At 38.1% G+C, this 23508-nt stretch overlaps 1 protein-coding gene across 1 annotated transcript; it reads right to left on the reverse strand.

Annotated features, from left to right (window-relative positions):
* Positions 1-3381: 3381 nt before the first annotated feature.
* On the reverse strand, positions 3382-22778 carry IFT88 (intraflagellar transport 88; the record flags this gene model as incomplete). Its single annotated transcript, XM_010169298.2, has 15 exons — positions 22753-22778; positions 22486-22579; positions 21401-21463; positions 20604-20660; positions 18856-18909; positions 15767-15830; positions 14966-15035; positions 13856-13946; positions 11581-11685; positions 10287-10389; positions 8424-8538; positions 8093-8324; positions 6484-6554; positions 5917-6003; positions 3382-3481 (listed from the first exon to the last, which is right to left on the reverse strand). Coding segments are annotated over exons 1-15 (1332 nt in total), but the record flags the coding sequence as incomplete, so codon positions are not given.
* Between the last annotated feature and the right edge of the window lie 730 nt (positions 22779-23508).

Below are 23508 nucleotides of genomic sequence, written 5' to 3' on the forward strand. Positions count from 1 at the left end.
TTCCAACCCAAACCATTCTATGATTGCTTAGATTCAACAATCAAAACACAGATTGTCCAAACTATTATTTGTGACGTGTTTCCAATGTACCTAAATTATCTGTTTACAGAAGTTAAACTTCAAAGCAGCTTGCCTGACCCAAGAAGGATCTGCCAGAGGTGTTAAGGAGTTGCGTAGCTAACCTGTAGAATTTTGGTTTTGAATTAATTTTCAAAGTTTTTCTTTGAAATTAAGAAAACATTTAAAATATCTAATACACAAAACCCCTTATTTGTAAAATATAATCTAAGCATATTATAGTAATTTCCACCCAGATTTTTTTTTTTTGCTAAGACTGTTTCAAAATAACATATTTATTATGATGAACACATAGTTAAGTCCACTACAGTTACAACAGAAATCTATTTTAGTTTTTTTTTTTTTTTTTGAAACACAATAAAGCTTTCAGGCTTGAAACTGAGTATTTCAAATAATGCAAAGTTTCCATTCTTGTTCTTCAGCCAAAGGTGTGTTGAGCAGGTGGTGAGTTACTAAGTATATGAACAACAGACAGACAGGATGAGTAAGTGGCAGCTGCAGTTTTATTAGAACAAAAAAAAAGACTCTCTGCAATCACCATTCTGCAGTCCCACTCTACTATGAAGTAGTTCCAGTGCAGGTTAAATGTCTTTTATCACATAAACAAAATAAAAAGAGCATCTCCTCTACTTATTCCTAACTTCCAACACCTTTCCCTCTTCCTCCAATGGAGGACTCTAAAGAAACATCACCCATCTTTGTAGCTCATTTTATCTCTGAGAATTTTTATTTATTTATTTATTTATTTTACCTTATACTGGCTACTAACCGGAAATTGCAAAAAAATACCATCAAAATAGTAAATGCTTGAGATCACATGACTGTTTACCTACCTGTAACACTTTTGCTCTCCAAAATGTTATCATCAATAAAGCAACTAAATTTGCCAAAAGTTTTCCAAACACTCAAATTGCTTCCTGATCTCAAAAGAGCTACCAGTCAGACATGCAGAATAATAAAGGATAACTCTCTTCTTGTACCTACAGACAAGGAGAAGTGAACAGGACAGATAGGAGGAGCAAGAGCAGCTCAGGAAACCAGAATAGCTTAAATGAGAAGGAAAGTGGGCTAAAGTTAAGCAAGTGTCCCTGTGTGCATCCCTCGAAGCTATGGGACGACAAAGGACCTTAGAAGACAAGAAAAGTATTCAGCTTCAGCTGTAATCTTGCTGTGTATGATCTCTCATAATTCTTGCTATTCCTACAAACCTGGAAGTTGCTATATTAATAGAATCATAGAATGGTCTGGGTTGGAAGGGACCTCAGAGATCATCCAGTTCCAACTCCCCTGCCATGTGCAGGGACACCTTCCACTAGACCAGGCTGGTCAGAGCCTCATCCAGCCTGGCTTTAAATACTTCCAAGGAGGGGGCATCCACAGCTTCTCTGGGCAACCTGTTCCAGTGTCTGACCACCCTCACAATGAAGAACTTCTTCCTAATATCTCATCTAAACCTCCCTTCTTCCAGTTTAAAGCCATTTCCCCTTGTTCTATCACTACTTGCCCTTGTAAAAAGTCCCTCCACAGTTTTCTTGTAGGCTCCGTTCAGGAACTGGAAGGCCACTAGAAGGTCTCCCTGGAGCTGCCTTTCCTCCAGGCTGAACAGCCCCAACTCTCTCAGCCTGTCCTCATAGGAGAGGTGCTCCAGCCCTCGGATCATCCTGTTGGCCCTCCTCTAGATTTGCTCCAGTATCTCCACGTCCTTCTTGTGTTGGGGACCCCAGAACTGGACACAGTACTGCAGGTGGGGTCTCATGAGAGCAGAGTAGAGGGGCAGAATCACCTCCCTCGACCTGATGGCCACGCTTCTCTTGATGCAACCCAGGATACGGTTATTGGCCTTCTGGGCTGCAAGCCCAATTCCTTCTTTATTCAGCATTGCTATCATTGAATGTACTGAACAGTGTATGTTAGAAGGAAATCAAGAAAATGCCGTCAATATATCAGAGTTTCTTTTTGTTCAGATGAGGCTGTTTTCCAACTGCTCACATTTCAAAACAAGCCTTTTTTTACAGGCAATGAAAAGACCACATGACAATTTTCACAAAAACTTGGTATTATGAATTGTCCCACAACCTATAAAAATTTGATTAAGGGCAAAAAAATGCATTTGTGTTAAAGTAAAACATAAGAAAGCTGCACAACCACTTAGATAATACCAACAATTTAAATGTGGTAAGTTGTGGTATTAATTTATGCAAATACATTGGCAATTTATATGCATAGAAAAGGAAAGCTACAGTTAGCCTGCTGTACTTATGAGCAAGAGATTGGTGATGATTTTTACCATGAAGGCAGTTCAGCATAAAATTAATTGGCACAAATTAGTCTAACCAGTGACTGGACAGCCAGTTGCAGAAAGAGATCCTTCCTACGTAAAACCACATAAATAATTTCAACATAGCCAAAAGTTACTTCCCTTTTATATTTAAAAAATATAACAAAACAATTAAAAAGGAACATGTCATAATATACATTATAAAAATTGTAAAATCACAAAGATTTTGGTAGTTCTATCTTTTGAACTTCTGCCAGTTAATGAATTTTGAGCAGTGAGCTGTAATTTTACTTGGAAGTACCAGAACTTTACCTTTTGTGACCTTCCTCATTTGCTAATATACACCGTGCCTCAAATTGCTATAATCTCTTTTCAGTAATGGTGAATCATCTTGGCCCTCTGTGCCCTCCAGGGGGACAGTCTTTTGTAAGAGATGCAGAACTGTTTGAGCTCCCAGGTAGATGCTTAAATTAATTTCAGTTTGTATTTCAATGGAAAGATAGGAGGGCTGACTAAAGTTCAAGGTCAGATTACAGTATTTTAGAGAATGCTGTATTACATAGGGAAAAGTGAGAATCCCATAAAATAAACAATAATGATACATTTGAAGTGCATCTGCATATATTTTGGTACTACAGTCAACTTAACTGAGAGGAAAATTCAGCTCATACTAATGAAAACACCTCCACGTTGATTACCAACGTGCCTTCTAAGCTTTATTGACTGTACTGACTACAGTTCCATTAACTGTAATCACAGCTTGGACACCCAGTGAAGGTAACTAAATTTAGGTGTCTTAATTTTGACATGAACTGCATTCACTGTAACTTCTGTGGCAGAAATTTCATTTAGATAAAACTCATCTCTCATTAGTGTTTTTATAAAGTTACTTTACTGAGCAGTATCAATATAACTACTATGTTTGCACAAATTATTCTTTCTCTTGCTGAAAAATACACTGTGGCTAAAAAAGATATCTTTGCCAATACATTATTGAAAAGCAGTATTGTGAAAAGTCACTATACCTGGTTAAAATCCTTCTGCCTCAAGTAAGTAGTGGCTTTATTTATTTCCAGGTCATTGGCTAACTCTACATAGTGGGAATCTTTCACTACTTCAACACACCTGCAATAGAAAGCAAGTCATAAAGATGAAAAAAATGCATCTGTGCAAATGAGACTAAGTTACATATTTTTGCAGTCAATTCACTTTCCAAAATGAGTTGTTCTTAGCTATTATTTCTTTACAAAGAGCACTCTAATTAAATATATTTGAAAAAAACATTTTGTTTCCATAACCTACCTTAATAATACTATCTATGCTCTCTTTTTTTAGTCAGCTGCCTAAATATCACGTTATTTTCCATCATTGAGTGATACTTGATGTCAGATATTGACTAAAATAATTTTTCAAACCATTCTCTTTGGATACATTCTATCAGCTGACTTTTCAAACCTGATCTCCTGTTGCATTTGCTACCAAACCCATAAACCAGCTTAGTGAAAAAACCCAGAGACTGCAGATTGTGTTCCTGAGCTACATAACAATAATAGTAATAAAGCTCTTTCTGATCGTCCCCTAGTTACTTTTGGCTTCGGGTCTTCTGCAAAATGAAGGCAGAAGAGAAAACAGCAGATAGTTCAGATGTTCATTCACAGACACCATCTTCCAAGGTCTGATGTGGTGTACTTTAAAACTGCCTAATCATTTAAGGAAGACCTTTATTTATTGCATGCACATGCTCTTTCTCTGAAACTAAATCAATAACTTTGTGGGATGCTCCTTTAATTCCTTTCACTTTTTTTTTTTTAATTGATGGAAAGCCTTTTTCTTTTCTTCTAATAGTTGGGTAATTTGCCAAAAAAAGTTTAATTTAACAAACTGACTGCTGCTATAATTGGGTTGGCACATGGATAGTCTCTGTACTAAAGTACACAAATGCCTTTTGATGTTGGCAGAAAAAGTCTATTGAAAAAAACAGAACTTTCTGCAAAGACATCTGTAATAAAAGAAAGGTCAAAATCAGTTTTCAACTTTTACTGTTAACATCTTTTAACCATAAAATGCAATGAGATCTAACTATCCAACAGTTCCTTATGGAATATAAGAGAATAGTTTCCAAGATTATGTCACATTTCAAGTAAGAAGTTACGAAATCCAAAGATTATTTGTCCCCATTTTATTTCTGTAAATAAAACTAATCTGACTAAAAGTGCATTGAATACTCAGAGGACTCTTAACAAAGTGTAGTATTTGGAAAACCAAGTTCAAACTACTGGTTAAACTACTTCACTGGGCCTGAATACCTCAGCCTAGAAGAACATAGAGTAAATCTGCCCTGATATATACAAAACAATCCCACATATCTCACCAGAACTTGTTTAATTAGCCAGAACAGATATGAAAATGTGTTTTATTTCATGACAGTTTTTTTGTGGATAGCCCTAAAGAAATTTAGTATCTTGCAACCTTTTCCAGTTTTCTTGAACAAAAACCAAGATACAGAACAAACAAATCTGACTCACTCATGCTAGCAAGTTATAAAGCAGCAAGTTAATTTTCACAAGACATACTGTTTAAGTTCTGATAAATCAGAATGGCTAAAGTAGGGAAATTCTAAGACTATAATGAGCATTAAACCATCAAACACCACCTTGTGGACTCTAGCAGACTAAACATGTCTGTGTGAGATATTATTTCATGTTAGTATAAACAGCTTTATTAGTAAATCATAATCATAGGACTGCAAAATTGGAAAATAACCCTAACTGTCAACCCCTGCCCCCCAGCAAAAAAACCCCCCCAAAAAACAGATGAAGCAAAGTTCTCTTTTCCCAAACTTCCTTCACTTCCCAAACACTGAAAAAAAACTGTTAGCAATGCTGCAGCTGCAAATACACAACATTAATTTGTGTACATGTTATTTTACAATAATGTTTTTAAAAATACTAAAAATATCAAGGTCCTTGTAATAGAAAACAAAATCTAGTTAAAAATACATCTTTAAAAGTTATACTGATTATTTTTATACTGTACTTACAGGAAGTGTGTCTATTTTGTTTTAAAGAGAATTCTGTTGTAGAAAATACCACAGAAAGCCAAAACTAAGCTGTAAATTGAAAAATAAAGTGGACACAAAAGTCAAAATGTAAACTGCATCAGCAGCCTGTCACTGCATATACATTTTATGTAATGACTCTATAGAGCACTTGTCCATCAAGACTTTTAAAAGCTCTTCACTTTTCAGATTAAATTTTCACACTCAGCTGAGCTTTAAGAAGCTCTTTTTGTGCTGATACAGAACAGGTCGAAACGTATAACTAACAGTTGAGTTTCAGTGATACAATGAAATTAATTTGTAATACAGAACAGACCTAATGTTTGGGTTTTTTCTTCTTCAGAGCATTATGGAGGAACACTGAAAACAGCCTGGACGCTAAGTTTGAGATGTGCAGCAAACTCTGTTTCCCAGGCTGTTTAGGTCTGTGAATCTGGTTTCGTAACCAGCGCAAGAGATTGGCATACAGTTCAGACAAAAAGAAGCCTCACTTGACTCTTACCAGTCATAGCCCACCGCAAAAGATGTCTCAATTACTGGTGCAATGAGTTTAGCAGCTGTCATGATGTATTCCTCTGCCATGGATTTCCTAAGAAGAAAACAAAACAAAACAAAACACCACCACAAAAACTAACACACAAATGTCACCATTTCAAAAACATGTATACAAAAAATAACCATCTCCTGTTCTTGCTTTTTCCTGCACTCAGGACAATCTTAGAAGTTAATCTAACCAGCTCCCTGCTACTGCTCCTGCCCTATATCTTGATAAAGCTCTCAGTTTTTTCTGTTTTCCTTTCACTGCACACTGTGGATGTATTTTTTTTTTTTTCAAACCCAATGCTGCAAGTTTTGAGCAGTGTCACGTATAGCATTTGGGGTAGATACTATACTTCAGTGCAGTACACTAAACCGAGTGATCCAACCAGTTCTTCCAAGTGTGTTCTTTCCTAAGAATTATGAAGACACTTTTATAACAAAAGTTGTGGACATGTGAGAAGACTGGTAATACTGTCAGGAGCTAAAATCCATGGCACCACAGTCAAGAAAGAATAGACTCCACCATTACCTCTCATTTTCTATTTGTCTTAAGCTGTCATTTTTAATGGCTTCAATCAGTAGATTTGTATGTGGATCATCCTGGAGGGGGACAAAACAACTGAAAATTATGCCAGTATACATGCATTTTAATTATTTTATAGACAATATGACTATAAACATAAATTTATGCAAATTACACAGTCTATAATGTCAGTTACTTCTCACATTTCTAAAGCCTAGCTTTGGTTTAAAGTAGTTTTCTAACCACGAAATCTGAAATTTGGCATTACAACTACTTTAATCCTGTTGTTCTTACTCACATATGTGTTCATAGCTCACATTAGGTTTGTTAACAGGTGCAGTTAATGTCATGTGCATCAGACTGGGAAGGCTGCAAATCACAGTGAGAATACGCTCACGCTTAAAAATAAGAGCATGCTTAAGCTTTTGCTGAACTGCAGTGGTTTTCAGCAGATGAGGACTGATGCTACCTTCCCATTACCATAATTCACATGATCATCTTGTGGTTTCTACCACACATCTCTGTTAGTTCTAAAAGAGCTAATGTAGGTATAATGGGTATCCAGTCCTTCCTTATTTACTGGGGATAGATCATAGATTTGTACAAAATAAAGACTAGAAGGAAACTTTGTGATCTTTTCTCTGACCTCTTCATAACAAAATACAGCACTTGGAATGCCTGTTAAATCTATAGCTTGCCTATCCTTAGAAAGAGCTTCTACAGTCTAAAGCTTTTCTTCCCATGAATGATCTTACATAGTCTTCAATTAATTCAAGTGTATAATTAATCTTACATAACTTCTAATATGATAAATTATATAAGAAATTATATACATATATATCAATAAATATATATGCTTAATATATTAAATTTTATTTGTTTATGCTAGGATAATAGGAAGCAACAGCTACTCTTAACCTGCAAGTAATCTGTAGACTAATATTATCTTTGATCTTTAGGACTGAAAATGGAGCTTTGTATCACTGAAAAAAAGATTGCTACAAGAATATAAAAGGCTTGCCTTGATCTTTCTACAGAGGACCTTTCTAAGAGGGACTCTCAATCTATTAATTACTTTTTCCTGTCTTTAACATCATGAGCTGCTGGTTTCATGGTACAAAGGAAGTCCAGTTTCCAACAAAGTCTAAAATTAAAATAAGCATCTGTAAACTTCACTAAAATTTTCTTCTCTAAAGTAACACTACAGTATTTGAGATAACTTGCATTAACTCACTCATTGCTTTGCTCCCTTTATTTTAGCTTACAAATATTTTATTAAAATGTTATATAAATAAAGGAGGCAAAGTGGTAAGTGAGCTATGTAAGTCAGTCCAGATGAATTGTAACAAAATCGTTATGAGGACAGTTGTATGATGTGGATTTTATGTCCATCATACATTGAATATCCCAACATTATTTTACACTTCTGAGCAGTACTGTCACACTAAGCTCATAATGGTAAAAAAAAGTTATTTTAGATACAAAAATATACATCAATTTACATGTTTAGTATAAGTCCAAACAGTCAATGTCTCCCTCCTTTTCTCCCGATTTACCACATAAAGACATAGTTTATTTTGTTCAAACATACACAGATTATTTTGTTCAAACTTACATTTGGTGAAATATATTTATCATCAAAATCCACTTCCAAGGGAACTGCAATCAGTTTTTGGAAGGCTTTTTTCATTTGCTCATGGTTTCCAATAGCAAAATAACATAAAATCAAGTTGAAGCCTGCCTTCAGGTTTGGGGACGTGCTCATTATATGTTCAAATGAAGAAATGGCATCAACATACTGGCCAGTTTTAATAAATGCAACTCCGATATTGTGCATTATTTTAATCCTAAGTAAAGAAATCAGAATTAGGTTATATTTTTAACTATCAAATCATACTGTATTCAAAACTTGTATTTCAGAACCATGCCTACTAGTAGAAACTCACCTCATCTCTTTGTGGGCACTAGGAATCTGGTCTAGAGCCATACGGTACAATTTGATAGCTTTGGAATAGTTCCGTTGTTTTAAATATATATTTCCCATATTCACCTTCAGTCGACCTATCAAAAGCAGTCAATGAGTTACAGCCTTTTAAAGCACAGTCACAGCATTTTAAAATTGCTTCAAAGTGACAGACTAGAACTACTTAATAAATTTGTCTTCATTATAAAGTTCCAGCGGCCCTTTAAAGCAGCACTGCACAGAACAGCCTTCTGTGAATTTTCACTATGGAGATTAAGTAGTAATGAAACCTAGAAAAGACCCACCAATTAAGATGCATTCTGATTTTGACTGTGAATTGAGGGATGAAGTAAACATTATTTATAGTGCTCTCCATGAAGGCAGCTGCAAAAGAACTCACTTCTTTGAGAAAAGTGCACTGTAGGAGTCTCAAAGACGTGCAAAATACTAGAAGAAGCTCCCAAAAGGGGAAAGATGAGTCAATAGAGAAAAAATTAGTATTTGAGCAGACAACATAGTGTGTGCAGCATGAGAAAGTTACATGTTTGGTTTTATGTTTAGCTTACCCTATGGGAAGAAAAGACTTCATGAGTTAGAAAGGTAAATCACATTAAGTTATACCAAGTCGGTGGATAAGGAACTGGCTGGATGGCCGCACTCAAAGAGTTGTGGTCAACAGCTCAAAGTCCGAGTGGAAACCAGTGACGAGTGGTGTCCCTCAAGGGTCAGTACTGGGACCAGTGCTGTTCAACATCTTTGTCAGTGACATGGACAGTGGGATTGAGTGCACCCTCAGCAAGTTTGCCGACAACACCAAGCTGTGTGTCTTGGTTGACACACTGGAGGGAACAGGATGCCATCCAGAGGGACCTTGACAGGCTTGAGAGGTGGGCCTGTGCTAACCTCATGAAGTTCAACAAGGCCAAATGCAAGGTCCTGCATCTGGGCAACCCCCAGGCACAAATACAGGCAGGGCGATGAGTGGTTTGAGACCAGCTCCGAAGAGAAGGACTTGGGGGTGGTGGTGAATGAGAAGCTGAACATGAGCCGGCAATGTGCGCTTGCAGCCCAGAAGGCCAATAACCATATCTTGGGCTGCATCAAGAGAAGCGTGGCCAGCAGGTCGAGGGAGGTGATTCTCCCCCTCTACTCTGCTCTTGTGAGGCCCCACCTGGAGTACTGTGTCCAGTTCTGGAGCCCCCAACACAAGAGAGACATGGACCAGTTAAATGAGTCCAGAGGAGGCCTCGAGGACGATCCAGGGGCTGGAGCACCTCTCCTGTGAGGACAGGCTGAGAGTTGAGGACAGGCTGGGAGAGCTGGGGCTGTTCAGCCTGGAAAAGAGAAGGCTCCAGGGAGATCTTATAGCGGCCTTCCAGTACCTGAAGGGGCCTACAAGAAAGCTGGGGAAGGACTTTTCATAAGGGCAATTAATGACAGAACAAGGGGAAATGGCTTTAAGGTGAAAGAGGGTAGGTTTAGATTAGATATTAGGAGGAAGATCTTCACTGTGAGGGTGGTGAGACACTGGAACAGGTTGCCTGGAGAAGCTGTGGATGCCCCCTCCCTGGAAGGGTTTAAGGCCAGGCTGGATGAGGCTTTGAGCAACCTGGTCTAGTGGAAGGTGTCCCTGCTGATGGCAGGGGGCTTGGAACTAGATGATCTCTGAGGTCCCTTCCAACCCAAACCATTCTATGATTCTAAATCAGAGATTATAAGTATTTGTCATCCACTCTGGCAGTCAGATGTGAGGGGCTGAGATCTCTGTAAGTCAACACCATGCAGATGAAGTTCTCTTTTTGAATACCTCACTACCAGTTTTAATCCACTTTGGAATGTACCCTACCTCCATTGCCGAACATCCTATTCCTCACTATAACTTGGTAAGTATTCAGTGCTTCAGCATACATTTCATTAGCAGCATATTGACTGGCCAGATTGAAAAGAACCTATAGAAAAATGGAGTTATAAGTACAAGGAAATACATTGCTCTCTCAACAGTAACAAACTTGAATTCATAATAGATAATTTTCAATTAATTTTACCTTGGAAGTATTGCTTTTACCAGTTTTAAGCTTCCAATCTTTAATGCTCCTTTATTCTTGTACCCAGAGAAAACAAGTTTCAAGTCTATTTATTCTAAGTAATTAATTTATTTTTGTACTTAAAAAACTACCATTAAAAGTCATACTAAGTGGGCCTTAGACCTAAGTAAACATAATATTTTTATGCAAGGTTATTAAAAAAAATTAATACAAGATAATTCTGAGAAACTGTCTGTAATTTATGACTCCCAAAATGCTGAAAATGGCCCTACTTCCCTCACTCAGTTTACGAAAAGGTAATTTTTCCAAACTGCTGTTTCAAACCAGAAATTCTGTTGATATTGGGTAAAATACCTCCGCATTTTTCCCCAGTTTTACTCTGACCTTTACCGCAAAATAAATTACTCAGTCTGCCTAATTCAATGTGTTAATTGTTAACAATTTCCTCTACAGCACTACCTGGAGTACAACTTTAAATTCCCCCTAAGTATTTTTATGTATCTTGTATCCTTTCCTTAAAAAAAAAAAAAAAAAAAAAAAAAAAAAAAAGTCTACTACTACTACTTTGAAAACCAGAATGTAAATCTAGATACCTGCTGTCGGATTAAAGATGTAGGAATATTAATATATTCTAGTTCATGTAATATATTCTCTGTCACTTTATGGTTCAAGTTAGAGTCCGATCTCTTGTTTTCTTCTTTTGGCATGTTACATTTTCTAGACTCTTTATTTTTGAAGTACAGGGTTTGCATCTGTTATATTTTAATATGCATGTTTTCCATGTGAGTAGGTAGCTGGAATAGATGTTCATGGGCATCATTCTTAATGTTGACCACATGGTTTCTCTGATAGTTGAGATTGCAAGGGAATAGATTTGATGATATAAATGGATCTTTTCAATTCAATGTTAAGTTTTAAGTTAAAGAAGTTATTCACTTTATCTTCATAAACTCTCCCCACCTACAAATGTGGACTGTATCTGATCTGGTACACTGCTAGGACTGTTACAACAAACACACACTCAGCAAACACTGAAACGTCTCTTTAGGTTTTTTACCAACACCTTTCACTCACTGAAGATTTCTCAACACTTACTGAGTAAGTGAGGTCTAAGTTGATGTTTTCTGGAGCAGCAGTTTGTTCATGTTGTCTCACCATTACTCTTTCCTTTCTTCCAGCCTCTTTTGCTTTTTCCAGAGCCTTAAATAAAATAATAGAATTTAGCAATGCCTTGAATCTTACTAACCCAAGATGGCAAAAATCCATTCAAAACAGGTATGAAAAGAATATACTCATGTCCATTTTCTTTAGATGCACAGACTGTACCAGTGCCTGAAAAGTAGCAATATAAGCCACTGAAAGGTGTTAATTAGCAATAAGCAAACATACAGTTGTCTAAGTCTGCTTAGCTGTATAATTTTAGACAAGTATAGTCACACACATATACATGCCTTAATCACTAGATTATGGTGACCCTAGAAAATTATTCTACTTGTATTACTAATAGAAAGTGCACATAAATGTTATTTAAAAAAGCAAAAAAGCAAAAAGAAAAGCTGGTAAATTGCTTCTCTTTTTTAACTATCCACAAGTGGTATTTCACATGTATGTTCATAATTTGAGTAACTCCAAAATTATTATTTTTTTTGTCCAATGATAATCTTCTGCAGACTGGTGTCGACACCCTTCATGCAAGTAATGCTACAGATCTACAAGTGCCATTAGCAGTCCTGTGTGGGTGCAATGGTTAAAAACGTAACAGCTAGCACTCAAGGTAGCTACCTGGCAGCTAGCAGTGAAGGGAATTACTTCTCGAGACATAGCTTGATTCTTAGTCCTTATGACAGAAGACAAATCCAGCCTGGCTGTTTTATAGATAATGAGTTGGCAACTTTGATGACTTCTGAAGGAGAACTGATATTGCACTGGACTTGTCAGAAACTAACACAAACATAGAATCACCGTATTGTTTTGGTTGGAAAAGACCTTTAAGATCAGTCTAGAGGATCCTCAGAATGGTCTAGTATAGCCTACGTAAGAAATAACCCTCTGACATGAAGAAACAAATAACATTCTTGGCCATACATGCAAGAGGCTCAAGAAAAATTAACAAAACAAGTTGGCTCCTCTCCTAGTGAAGGTGAAATTCGGACATTATATCAGAAATAAATTAGGACAGGTCTGTAAGGATACTTATCCTAAATGAACAAAACATATGGATAGATTTCTTTCATACTCTCTGATCAGAAGCTATCAGCAGCAGAAAATAAAAAAAGTTTTATTACAAAGTGAAGTATAAGAGGATCTTTGTCAGCTTGAAGGATGGACCCATCCAGTCTAAACACCAGACTTAAGTCCTGCTTTGGGACTCAATGAGTTTCACTGTTAGAAGCCTTCTTGTAAACTCCCCAAGGAAGTAAGCTCCCTACACTGTGGAATGCTAGGTGAAGATACGATAAGTGAAATCCCTCTCTCCAAAGGAGCTGTCAGGGTATTAGCTGATACACAGGACTGAGGTAGACTGGGATTCCAGATGGTTGCCCTAGTAGGTGCAAGAAAAAGGCAGATCTTACACAGTACAGTAGCATCCTGGTATCAGAATTGTCTTGGCTGACCTACCACAATCAAGACGATTAATGTTTGATCTTGTTTTAGTTTGATCAGAATCACTGTCTGCTGCCCAAACTGAGGAAAGGCACATACCAAGGTCCAGGTTCTTGTGCTGAGGACCCCAGAGCTGGACACAGCACTCCAGGTGGGGTCTCATCAGAGCGGAGCAGAGGAGCAGAATTACCTCCCTCGACCTGCTGGCCATGCTGCTTTTGATGCAGCCCAGGATATCGTTGGCCTTCTGGGCTGCGAGCGCACATTGCTGGCTCATGTCCAGCTTTCCATCCACCAGTACCCTCGAGTAACTACATTCCCCAAAAAGCCCAAGCAACATAAAGGAAATTGAAAGTCACTCAGACAAGATCCTTAAAGATCTGAGGATCAAATATTGCAAAGATGCCAATTACAGGCCTGGTATTAAAGAAGGCTGACCCACTCCCATAGCGTTCATCGGTTACACTGGGCGACTCTGTGCCAGTAGGACTAACTGAGCAGCCCCACCTGAAGAGGACAACGGAGATATAGGGAAGGGATTTTGTGGAACGCTGAAATATTAACAAATACACACACAAGAAACACAGATCCTACCTTTTTTTTTTGGCAATACAAGGTATCATTGGATTAGAAGAGTCATAAGAAAGTTAGAATTAAATTATTTTAATAATTTGAAATGTTTGAACCCAAGTCAGTTTGAAACATCTATCTCTAGAAATTGTACTTCACGTAATAGCAAAAGTGAAGTGAAATCCAGAAAAATTACCAATTTCAGGTCTCCACAGCTGCTGGCAATGCAGCTTTCTTCAACAAGTTCAATAACTTTTTTTTCCAACTGCCTAATCTTCTCTTCTGAACTAAAATAAAAATAACAATAAAAGGAGTAACACTAGTAACATAATGCAAACAGTGAGCTTTTACACAAGATGTTCTCAATACAACAACACAGTGGTGTATCACATGTCACAAGTAACTGGTTTCCCATCAAAGAAAATACAATGTGAAACTATGCCCAGAGAAGATCCTCCAAAGATACCACATTCACACTTTTAATTTGAGAACAGAGACCCAAGAAAATATAAATGCTCTTATGACAGCAAGACAGACATGCAAATTTCACAGTCCCAATTTGTTCAGGAGAAGTAATGACAAAACAGATGGGCTGGTAAAACTTTCAAATCAAACATCAAGCGAAAAGAAATATGGTATTAAGAGCAATCAATTGAACCTTTATTTGCAAAGATAACTTTAAAGTATAGCTTGCAAATACAGATTTTAACAGTTGTTCTTCATCTAGATTTTTTTTCCTCAGTTAAATAAGCAAACATTTCAGTAAGATTCCTTATTCCTATACAACTATATTTAAGGAATACAAGTTTTGTATTGAAAAGCTCAATGACCTGTTCTCAAGTGAACTCCCCAACATTCATACCAGCCTGCAAAACTTTCACAACCTCAGTTTTACTTCAAGTGCCAAGGTCAGAGTGAACAGGATAAATAACAGGCAAAATTTCCCCAAGTTCTTCCCAAAAAGCTGCATGAATCATGGTGTTCCTTGCTTGTCACACACTCTTCCATAATCCTCCACAATTCTATATAAGTATCAGAGCATTTCTGTGGCAACAGCTACAACCAGGCTGCTGAGCTACAGTCAGAACCAGAATTCACCAAAATCAGACATTCCTGAAAGTCAGTGCAACTGCTCTGGCAAGTCAGCTAGCCGCATGCATAAATGTTTGTGGCATTATTCCACAAAGTTAACAGTTTGGCCCCTCAAGGTTTTATAACTGCCTGGATGTTTTTAACCTCTATGCATGGTTGGGTTTTTTGGCTGCTATTAATGGTTTGAAATAATTTAATGCAAAACTGAACAAACCTGTCTGAATTTTTCATTTCCAGAGGTGGAGCAGGACCTCTTGCTTGGCCAAGAGGATCAAATGAAGAACCTGCAAAAACAGAGTACTTGTCCTGGTTTTTAGCTGGAACAGAGCTGGGTTTCTTTTTAGTAGCTAGAACAGTGTTGCATTTTGCTCTCAGCCTGAGACTTGTTATGAAAGAAACACTGATAACACACCAGTGTTTGCATTTTTGTTGCTGGAAGTGAAGGACTTCATGTTTTGTTAGTCCACAAGCACAAGATTTAAGGGGGAGAGGAATATTTAAATTAATAAGCTAAATTGGTGTTTGGACATGCCAATGGGATATTCCATATCATATCACGTCATGTCCAGTGTATTAGTGAGTGTCTCTTCCTCGTTTAGCTCTCTCTGGCTTTCGCTCGGGCTCTCGCTGTTCCAGGATTGCAGTTTTGGTTCGGGCTTGTCGCTCTGGGATCGTTATCTGGAAACGGGCCGGGCTTGGTCAGTAGGTGGTGAGCAGTTGCACTGGGTGTCACTCATTTGTATATTTTGTTACTGTTATCATTATCACTACTACTTAATATTAGTATTATTTTAAGTTTTCTTTTATTTCTATTATTAAATTATTTTTACCTCAGCCTATGAGTCTCCTGACCCTTGCCCCCCAATCCTCTCCCCTATCCCCTGGGGGTGGGAGGGAAGTGGGTGAACAGCTGTGTTGGCTGCTGGCCAAGGGCCAGCCCAGTGAAACTATCACAGTACTAAAAATTGTAAAATAACATCTACCTCTGGTAGCTGGTGATTTCTACAAACCGTACCTCTCATAGCTGCCTTGGTGTAGCCTGCAGCATGCACTGCTGTCATTGGCCGAGCAACTCCATCCTTAAATAAAAAGGAAGACATGTTAAAATAATCTTTCTAAAAAATACATTGTGGACAGTACAGACATCAGCTACATATTACAAAACCTTTAAATACAAAAATTGGTTGTTAGCACCTCAGTAAACTGACTGTTTTAAAAGGTTTTTATTTCTCAAATATTAGACATCATATAAGATGGGTTGCTCAGCTTTGAGAAAAGAAGGCTTCGGGGAAACCTTATCACCATGTTCCAGTACTTAAAGGGTGGCTACAAAGAAGATGGAGACTCCTTTTTTATAAGGAGTCACGTGGAAAAATGAGGGGTAATGGGTACAAGTTACTTCTGGGGAGATTCCGACTGGACACAGAAGGAAAATTTTTCATGACAAGAACATTCAGCCATTGGAATAATCTCCCCAGGGAAGTGGTGGATTCCCCAGCATTGGACAACTTTAAGGTTCGTCTGGACAGGGTGCTGGGCTGTCTCGTCTAGACCGTGCTTTTGCGAAGAAAGGTGGGACCAGATGATCCTTGAGGTCCCTTCCAACCTGGTATTCTATGATTCTATAATTTTATGACAACTGTCTACAAAATAGAGGAGCAAACACTATCAGGAAACTGTAATGTAAAGGAACTTTGTGTAAATTTTATATGTATTCAGAATACTTCAAACATCTTCTGTTTTTATAAGATTCTTAAGAATTGTTGGTCTTGAGATCTGTAATGTACTCCAGCTTACTGTCACACCCTTTCAGAACTCAGTTGCTTTTAAAATTTTTTATTGACAAGAGAATCCTATGAGATTATGGATCAGAATGTTTTACTTCATCTAAGCCAAGAGAGGCACAAACTACAATTTTTCGGTATTTGTAACTTATTACCAGACAATGCCCCCCAACACAAGAATCACAGAATGGTAGGAGTTGGAAGGAAACTCTGGAGATCACCTAGTCCAATCCCCCCTGCTAAAGCAGGTACATCTAGAGCAGGTTGCATAAGATCATGTACAGGTGGGTTTTTAATATCTCCAGAGAAGGAGACTCCACAACCTCTCTGTGCAGCCTGTTCCAGTGCTCTGTCACCCTCAAAGAGGTTTCTCCTCATCTTCAGATGGAACTTCCTCTGTTCCAGTTTGTGCCCCTTGCACTGTCACTAAGCACCACTGAAGAGTCTGGCCCTATCCTCTTGACACCCACTCTTTAGATATTTACAAGCATTGATAAGATTCCCGCTCAGTCTTCTCTTCTCCAGGCTAAACAGACCCAGGTCTCTCAGCCTTTCCTCTTTAGAGAGATGCTCCAGTCCCATCATCATCTTCGCAGCCCTCTGCTGAGCTCTCTCGAGTAGCTTCTGGTCTTTCTTGAACTAGGAGCCCAGAACTGGACACAGTACTCCAGATGTGGCCTCACTAGGGCACAGTAGAAGGGGAGGATCACCTCTCTCGACCTCCGGGCCACGCTCTTCTTAATGCACCCCAGGATACCATTGGCATTCTTGGCCATGAGGGCACACTGCTGGATCACGATTAAATTCTCGTCCACCAGGACTCCCAGGGCCTTCTCCACAGAGCTGCGTTCCAGCAGATCAACTGCTAACCTATACTGGTGCCTGGGGTTATCCCTTCCTGGGTGCATGACTCTACACTTGCCTTTGTTGAACTTCATCAGGTTCCTCCCCACCCAGCTCTCCAGCCCACCCAGGTCTCACTGAATGGCCACACAGCCCTCCCGTGTTATCAGCCACTCCTCCCAGTTTTGTATCATCAGCAAATCTGCTGAGGGTACACTCTGTCCCTTCATACAGGTCGTTGATGAATATGTTGAACAAGACTGGACCCAGCACTGACCCCTGGGAACACCACTAGCTAACGAGCTTCCAAGTAGACTTGGCACCACTGATCACAACCCTCTGAGTCCTGCCATTGAGCCAGTTCTCAATCCACCTGACTGTCCCCTCATCTAACCTACACTTCCTAAGTTTACCTAATGAGGATGCTCTGAGAGACAGTGTCAAAAGCTGAAGTCAAGGTAAACAACATCCATGAATGTCTGACCCCACCCCATGCTATCTTATTAAGCTTTCCTGTCAGAACACTGAGTGCATTAATAAACCCTAATGGCCCTGACTAGACTCACCTGGGGCCTCCAGCCACACACCCTACCCATGGGTCCAAGAGCTTTATTTAAGCTCAACGTTGGTCCCTCAGTCCCTGCCTGAGCTTTGTTGCAGGACTACTGGTTTCCACATCAGCCTCAGCTATACCTGGCCACAGTGTCCTTTTATCCAAATTTCAACCTGTGGACTGACCTCCTGGATTGATCTTAGCCTTGCCTTGTCACTATGGACCTGGCCAGTGATTATTGGTCCTAACCCTGGCCTATGCATTGACTTGTTGGCTTGACCTTGGACCTACCTCATCACCATGATATTGCCTTATGTTCTGGACTTTTGGTTGGATATGGCCACCATTCTGGGTGGATCCTACTTCCCTTGCTCAGGTATTATGCGACTGGATGGCGAGATCCCTACACTGCTGGCCATGTGATTTCCCTCGAGGCTCCTGCCCTGCCTTCCCTTAGGGAGTAGCCCTACTCCTGATGATCCCTGATAATTCCTGTTTCCCACCTGGGCTGGCACAAAAGAATATAGTGGCTATAGATATATTTAATGTTAACCCAACGTACTTAAGGGTGGTGGGAAAGTCATTGGTAATTTGCAGCAGATTCATTAGAGTATAAGGAACATAAGAAAAAGATGAAAACCAGCATCTACCTCTCTCCTATTTCAGTTAAAAATTATTCACTGCATGTCAGTAAGTGTTAAAAAGCACTACATTGGTATTGTTTCCAACCCTGTGCTCAAATAAAATACTCACCACAACACTCATGCTTTCTGCCAGTAATATTTTCAAAAACGGACAAATTAAAAGAGTGTAATAATTTGTATTATTTCAATGAACTTTTAAATATTTGTATCAAACCCAAACACTTAACAGAAAACTTCCTTGTTCTAAATCAATATAAAATGTAAATATTGAAACTTTTACCTGTATAGCTCCTGTCATGGGTCTTCCCATAGATGAAGTCAAACTTGCCTTTGACTGCAAAAAATAAGTAAATTGTTTGAAACTAGCATTCACAAAGGATCAGAAGCCTGTAAAGGCAAGGTACAGTCTTCTCAACACTGAGCTTTAAGAGTTGATCTCTCCCATAAGTTCACAGCAAAATTCCCATTTTCATTATTCATATTCAATGTGCTGCCAGTGCCTGGCAGACTTAAAGATGTTGAAGACTTCAGTTAGCACAAATTCACAATATTGTTTTTTATGTTTAGATATTTCTGTCAAACCTTTTAAAAAAATTACATAGCAATTTATCTGAGGCAGCAATACTTTCCACTACTAAATTATTGACATTACTACCTTTAAATTAAACAAATAATTTCTACAATATACTTCAGTAAGATTCTGAATACAGCTGATAAGAGATTAATACAGGGGCAGATTTAAAGTCATACTTTCATGAAGATTGATTTTACAATAAATACAGATATACTTTGAAACTGCCAATGGATACCTTTTCCATTAGCTGACTTGCTGCATACTATCCATCTGTAGTAGTGTTAAAAATGTAAAGAAATAAATGTGAAATATACAGCAGTAAGTGCTAAAGTTTGCTATCAATATACAATATTAACAGAGAAAAATAAAGGGTTTCAGGCCATGAAAAAGTATTCCCCTAATTCCCACTCAGAAGCCTATGTTATTATGATGGGGTTTTGGTTTTTTTCTACTCAGGCTAAACCTACACTAACAAAGACTGTAGTGTAGGAGAAGCAAATCTGCAGAGTGAAACGGGTAGTACTGTGGACCCGACATTGCTTTGCAGGTTTCTAGCTCCACTAATGCAACAAACATTTCAGTCTTTATTAATCTTAGGACGTGCCTTTTTGTGCACTCCTTTAACAAGAAAGCTTTTCTCCTCACAGCGTGTTATTGCACTTAACATCTGCAAATACAACTGCTAAGGAAAAGCAGTCACAAAAGGAACACATTCAGAGCAGGTAACAGAGTAAAGACTGTAGTTCAACAACGTATAATAGAATCTGAGGTGTTCTTGAAACTGTTACACAGCTAACTTGCCTAAGGGATCTAAAGCAATGCGATCTCCTTTCTTTACTTGACATAAAACTTCCAGGAACATATCTAAGAGCACTGTCTTTTCAAATTTGACTAGGACAGGCTAACAGGTTGAAAATTTATTGGGATAAGGGGACAGTGGATATATCGCTAGTGCGTAATTTTTGTTTCCACAGAAAACCAGGTTAAAGTGATAGTTATTTAAGAGTTACAACGGGTTAAGTATACCAAAGAATTTCACCAAATTTTCCCGATTAAACTAGAGGTGATCTGAAAGCCTGTATTTTTAAGACTTAATTTCACCTTAACTTTCAGAAAACTTTCCCAAACCCAAATAACAACTCATCCAGTTGCTCCTGCAAGAAAATCAGGTTAATACCTTGGAATCTACGGCCTTAGACAGTACAGAAGTTGATTTGCAGTACGGTTTGGAAGAAAAAGGAGGGGGGAAAAAAAAAAGAAAATCAGTAACCACAGTAACCATGCCTTGCCCAAGTGTGGAGTTGTGAATTAATTAAAATGAATGAATACATGTAGTTCAGTGGAAGGAAATACTTGGATAAGAACAGTTCACTTTGTGCAAGGGATTAAAAGATAAATTAATTTTTTTGTAAATACCTCATTTTTATTAAGAATACAACAGAACAAAAACATACCCCAAATCCAGTAGCTAAAGGTCTTGAAGCTGATGTACCAGGAATTTTGGGTGTCACCTGGGTGGAAAAAAAAAAAGAAAAAAACAATAAACCAAAACCAAACAAAACCCCACTAATTAACAACCATATGTGTTAATTACGAGTCTTTCAGTATACCTTCTACAGTGAATTCGTAAAAATAATGCTTCAATTGTTATAGGCAGGATTCTCATTGTAGAATCAGATTATTTTGGCAAAGAAGTAACATTAATCAGATAGTTCCAGCTCTTCTTTAGACATACAGTATATACTTCTAAAGTGCAGTTGTCAACTTTATACTTAGTTTTGAAAACAGCTAAATGTAAGTAATAAAAATAATGTAAATTACATGAATATGCAGGAAAATATTATCAGAACAATAACACATGGTTTTCTAAATCCCACTGTCTAATATGTATCTCAACCTTATAATTATACATCAGAGTGAGTAATTCTGTGTGTAGAATATTAAACAAAGTCCTTTCAGAATATATAATTTCACTCTTTAACACGGTTTTATCTCATTGTATCAAACAAGAATACACATTTCCAACCAAAGTTCCTTGTTTGCTCTAACTTAACTCCAGAACTTAATGGAATTTGTGCTCTGCTAATTTTTAAGTTATTTTTCATATAAATAACTAAAGTATGTATCTTCATGTTAGTAGTACACAAAAAAGATAGGAGATTTTCAAGGTAAGTTTGTACCAGTGCCAAAATTAAAGCTAGGGCTCTAGAGAAGTTCTAAATTATTGCAATGTATTTTAAAAGGTACTTACAGGAGGTCTTCTACCATGACTTGTTCTTGCTGCCTGTTGAAAAGCTATATCATTTTCTAAATCCTAGAAAAGATAAAATAAAAATATCAACCCTATTAAAACCACAACACCCAAAGCCACAATTCCAGAACTTTATGACTATCAAAAGCAGCTAGGTAAAAAATAGGTTAAAAAAATTCTTATTCCAAAAATACTTAACTAAAAAATAACTGAATGATAGGTTTTACTGTCAATAAATGACTTTATTATTTGGCCTATCTTTTTTGGTATTTTAGATTAGGAAATGTAAGAAATCATCATTCTCTGAAAAATAAAAACATACTGAAGAAGCAGAGCTTCAGTGATAAAATATAACATGAAATTTTATTTCTGCCGAAAAGCTTATGACTAGCATGATTTCTACATTTTAACATTAATGCCTGTCATGCCAATACATTAAGGTATCTCATGCCTCTGAGACAACTCCCATGAATTTGGCATTGGGATTTCACACGAGCTGCCAAGTCTTGCAACACTGTCCCTGCTTTGAGCAGGGTATTGGGTTTGGACCAAATGACCCCCTTGTTGTTCCAATGACACTACACCAGTAGTTACCAGAAAGTGGTCTGCAGGGTTACCGTGAGTCATCTCAGATGCTCTACTGATTGCAGAGAGACCTGCAAGACTCCACTCTACTGTGGCCTCCTTCAGCTGCAGCACAGCAAGAGATCAATGACCTACTGACAAATACGTAGCCTCTTTTGTCAGAAAACTTGCTGCTGTGCACTGTCTGGGAAACACCATACTGAATGTGCCTAAATGTGAATATGACCTTCAAATAACTAGGATTTTATACTCCATAAATTCTAAACACTAAAGCACACTAGATCTGCTATGAGATGCACACAAGTATTTTGTTGGAATAGAAAACTATTAAAAAATGACTATTCAAAAGATCCTGGTGAACTTTATATATTTCTTAATAAAGAAAGAATATTTCACTTCAAAGCAGTAGTACACTCATGCAGTACTGTACCCACATGTTCTTTTACTCAGAAGTTAAAATCCTATGTATGGGAAAAATAGGAAACAGCAGATATGTTTACCTCTGTGTCAAACGTGGGATTATAATCATTGTAGCCAGAATAAAGATCATCTTCATCAGCCCCAGGTGCAAGATGCACATTTTGCATCATTTTTCTGTGAAACAGTTAACACGCCAAATATTATCCCAGTGGTTTTACACATATCTTTTGAAAAGTAAAATATAAATAGTTATAAGGTTTGCAAGTTCAAAAGAGCTCAAATTTCATTTTAGTTTTTAATTACTGCCTTTGAAATTAAAAAGATTAACCATAAAAACTAGGGTTCACATATAAACAATATTAAATGGCACCATTTCATAAAATTAGATGTTGTTAGGTATTTATACTACTGTCATGAAAACTGTTTTAAAGCTATTTATCATTAAAACTAAATGATGCTAAGAAGTGACTGTATCACTTTTAGAATGGTATCTTTACATTCTCAGATAATTCAGATTTAAGATAATTATCTCATATTCCAAAGTTTGCCTTTTTTTTTTTAATTAGGCCAAACTACAGTAGTCAGTCTAATGAAAGACATCTCTTGCAGATTCAAATCTTTCTTCTTTCCTTCACCTGTCTGTATCAACACAGACACTGCTATTCTCTACATGCAACATTCTTCATACAATTTTGCCATTTCAATTCAAGCAGTTTTTAAACACTAGAATTAAAGCAGCCTGGGTTCCAGTGTCTTTCTCACAAATACTTTGGTGTCTAACACGGCTGACTTCACCTTGTGGTCTTCACCTCACTGAGGACACCAAGGAGGTCTCGCTGTGTCTACTACCTTCATAAAAAACCTGAAGATAACATTTGATCCCAGCTATAATACGAAACACGCGCACGTAGCGAAGAAGCCTCGGGCAGGAGGAAGCGCTGCAGACCCGCTGCGGGCCGGCTCCTCTGCGGCCGCTGCCTCCCACCTGGCTGCGGCCTCCCCTGAGCCCTACGCGGGGCCGCCGCGGCCCGAGCCCGAATCGCTGCTCTTTGCGGGCTCCCTCAGCCCGCGCCCGAAGCGGCGGGCGGCGGCGATGTGCCCCA

This window comes from Antrostomus carolinensis, unplaced genomic scaffold (genome assembly GCF_000700745.2).
Source record: "Antrostomus carolinensis isolate BGI_N321 unplaced genomic scaffold, ASM70074v2 scaffold3296, whole genome shotgun sequence".
In the NCBI taxonomy this organism is placed as follows: Eukaryota; Metazoa; Chordata; class Aves; order Caprimulgiformes; family Caprimulgidae; genus Antrostomus; species Antrostomus carolinensis.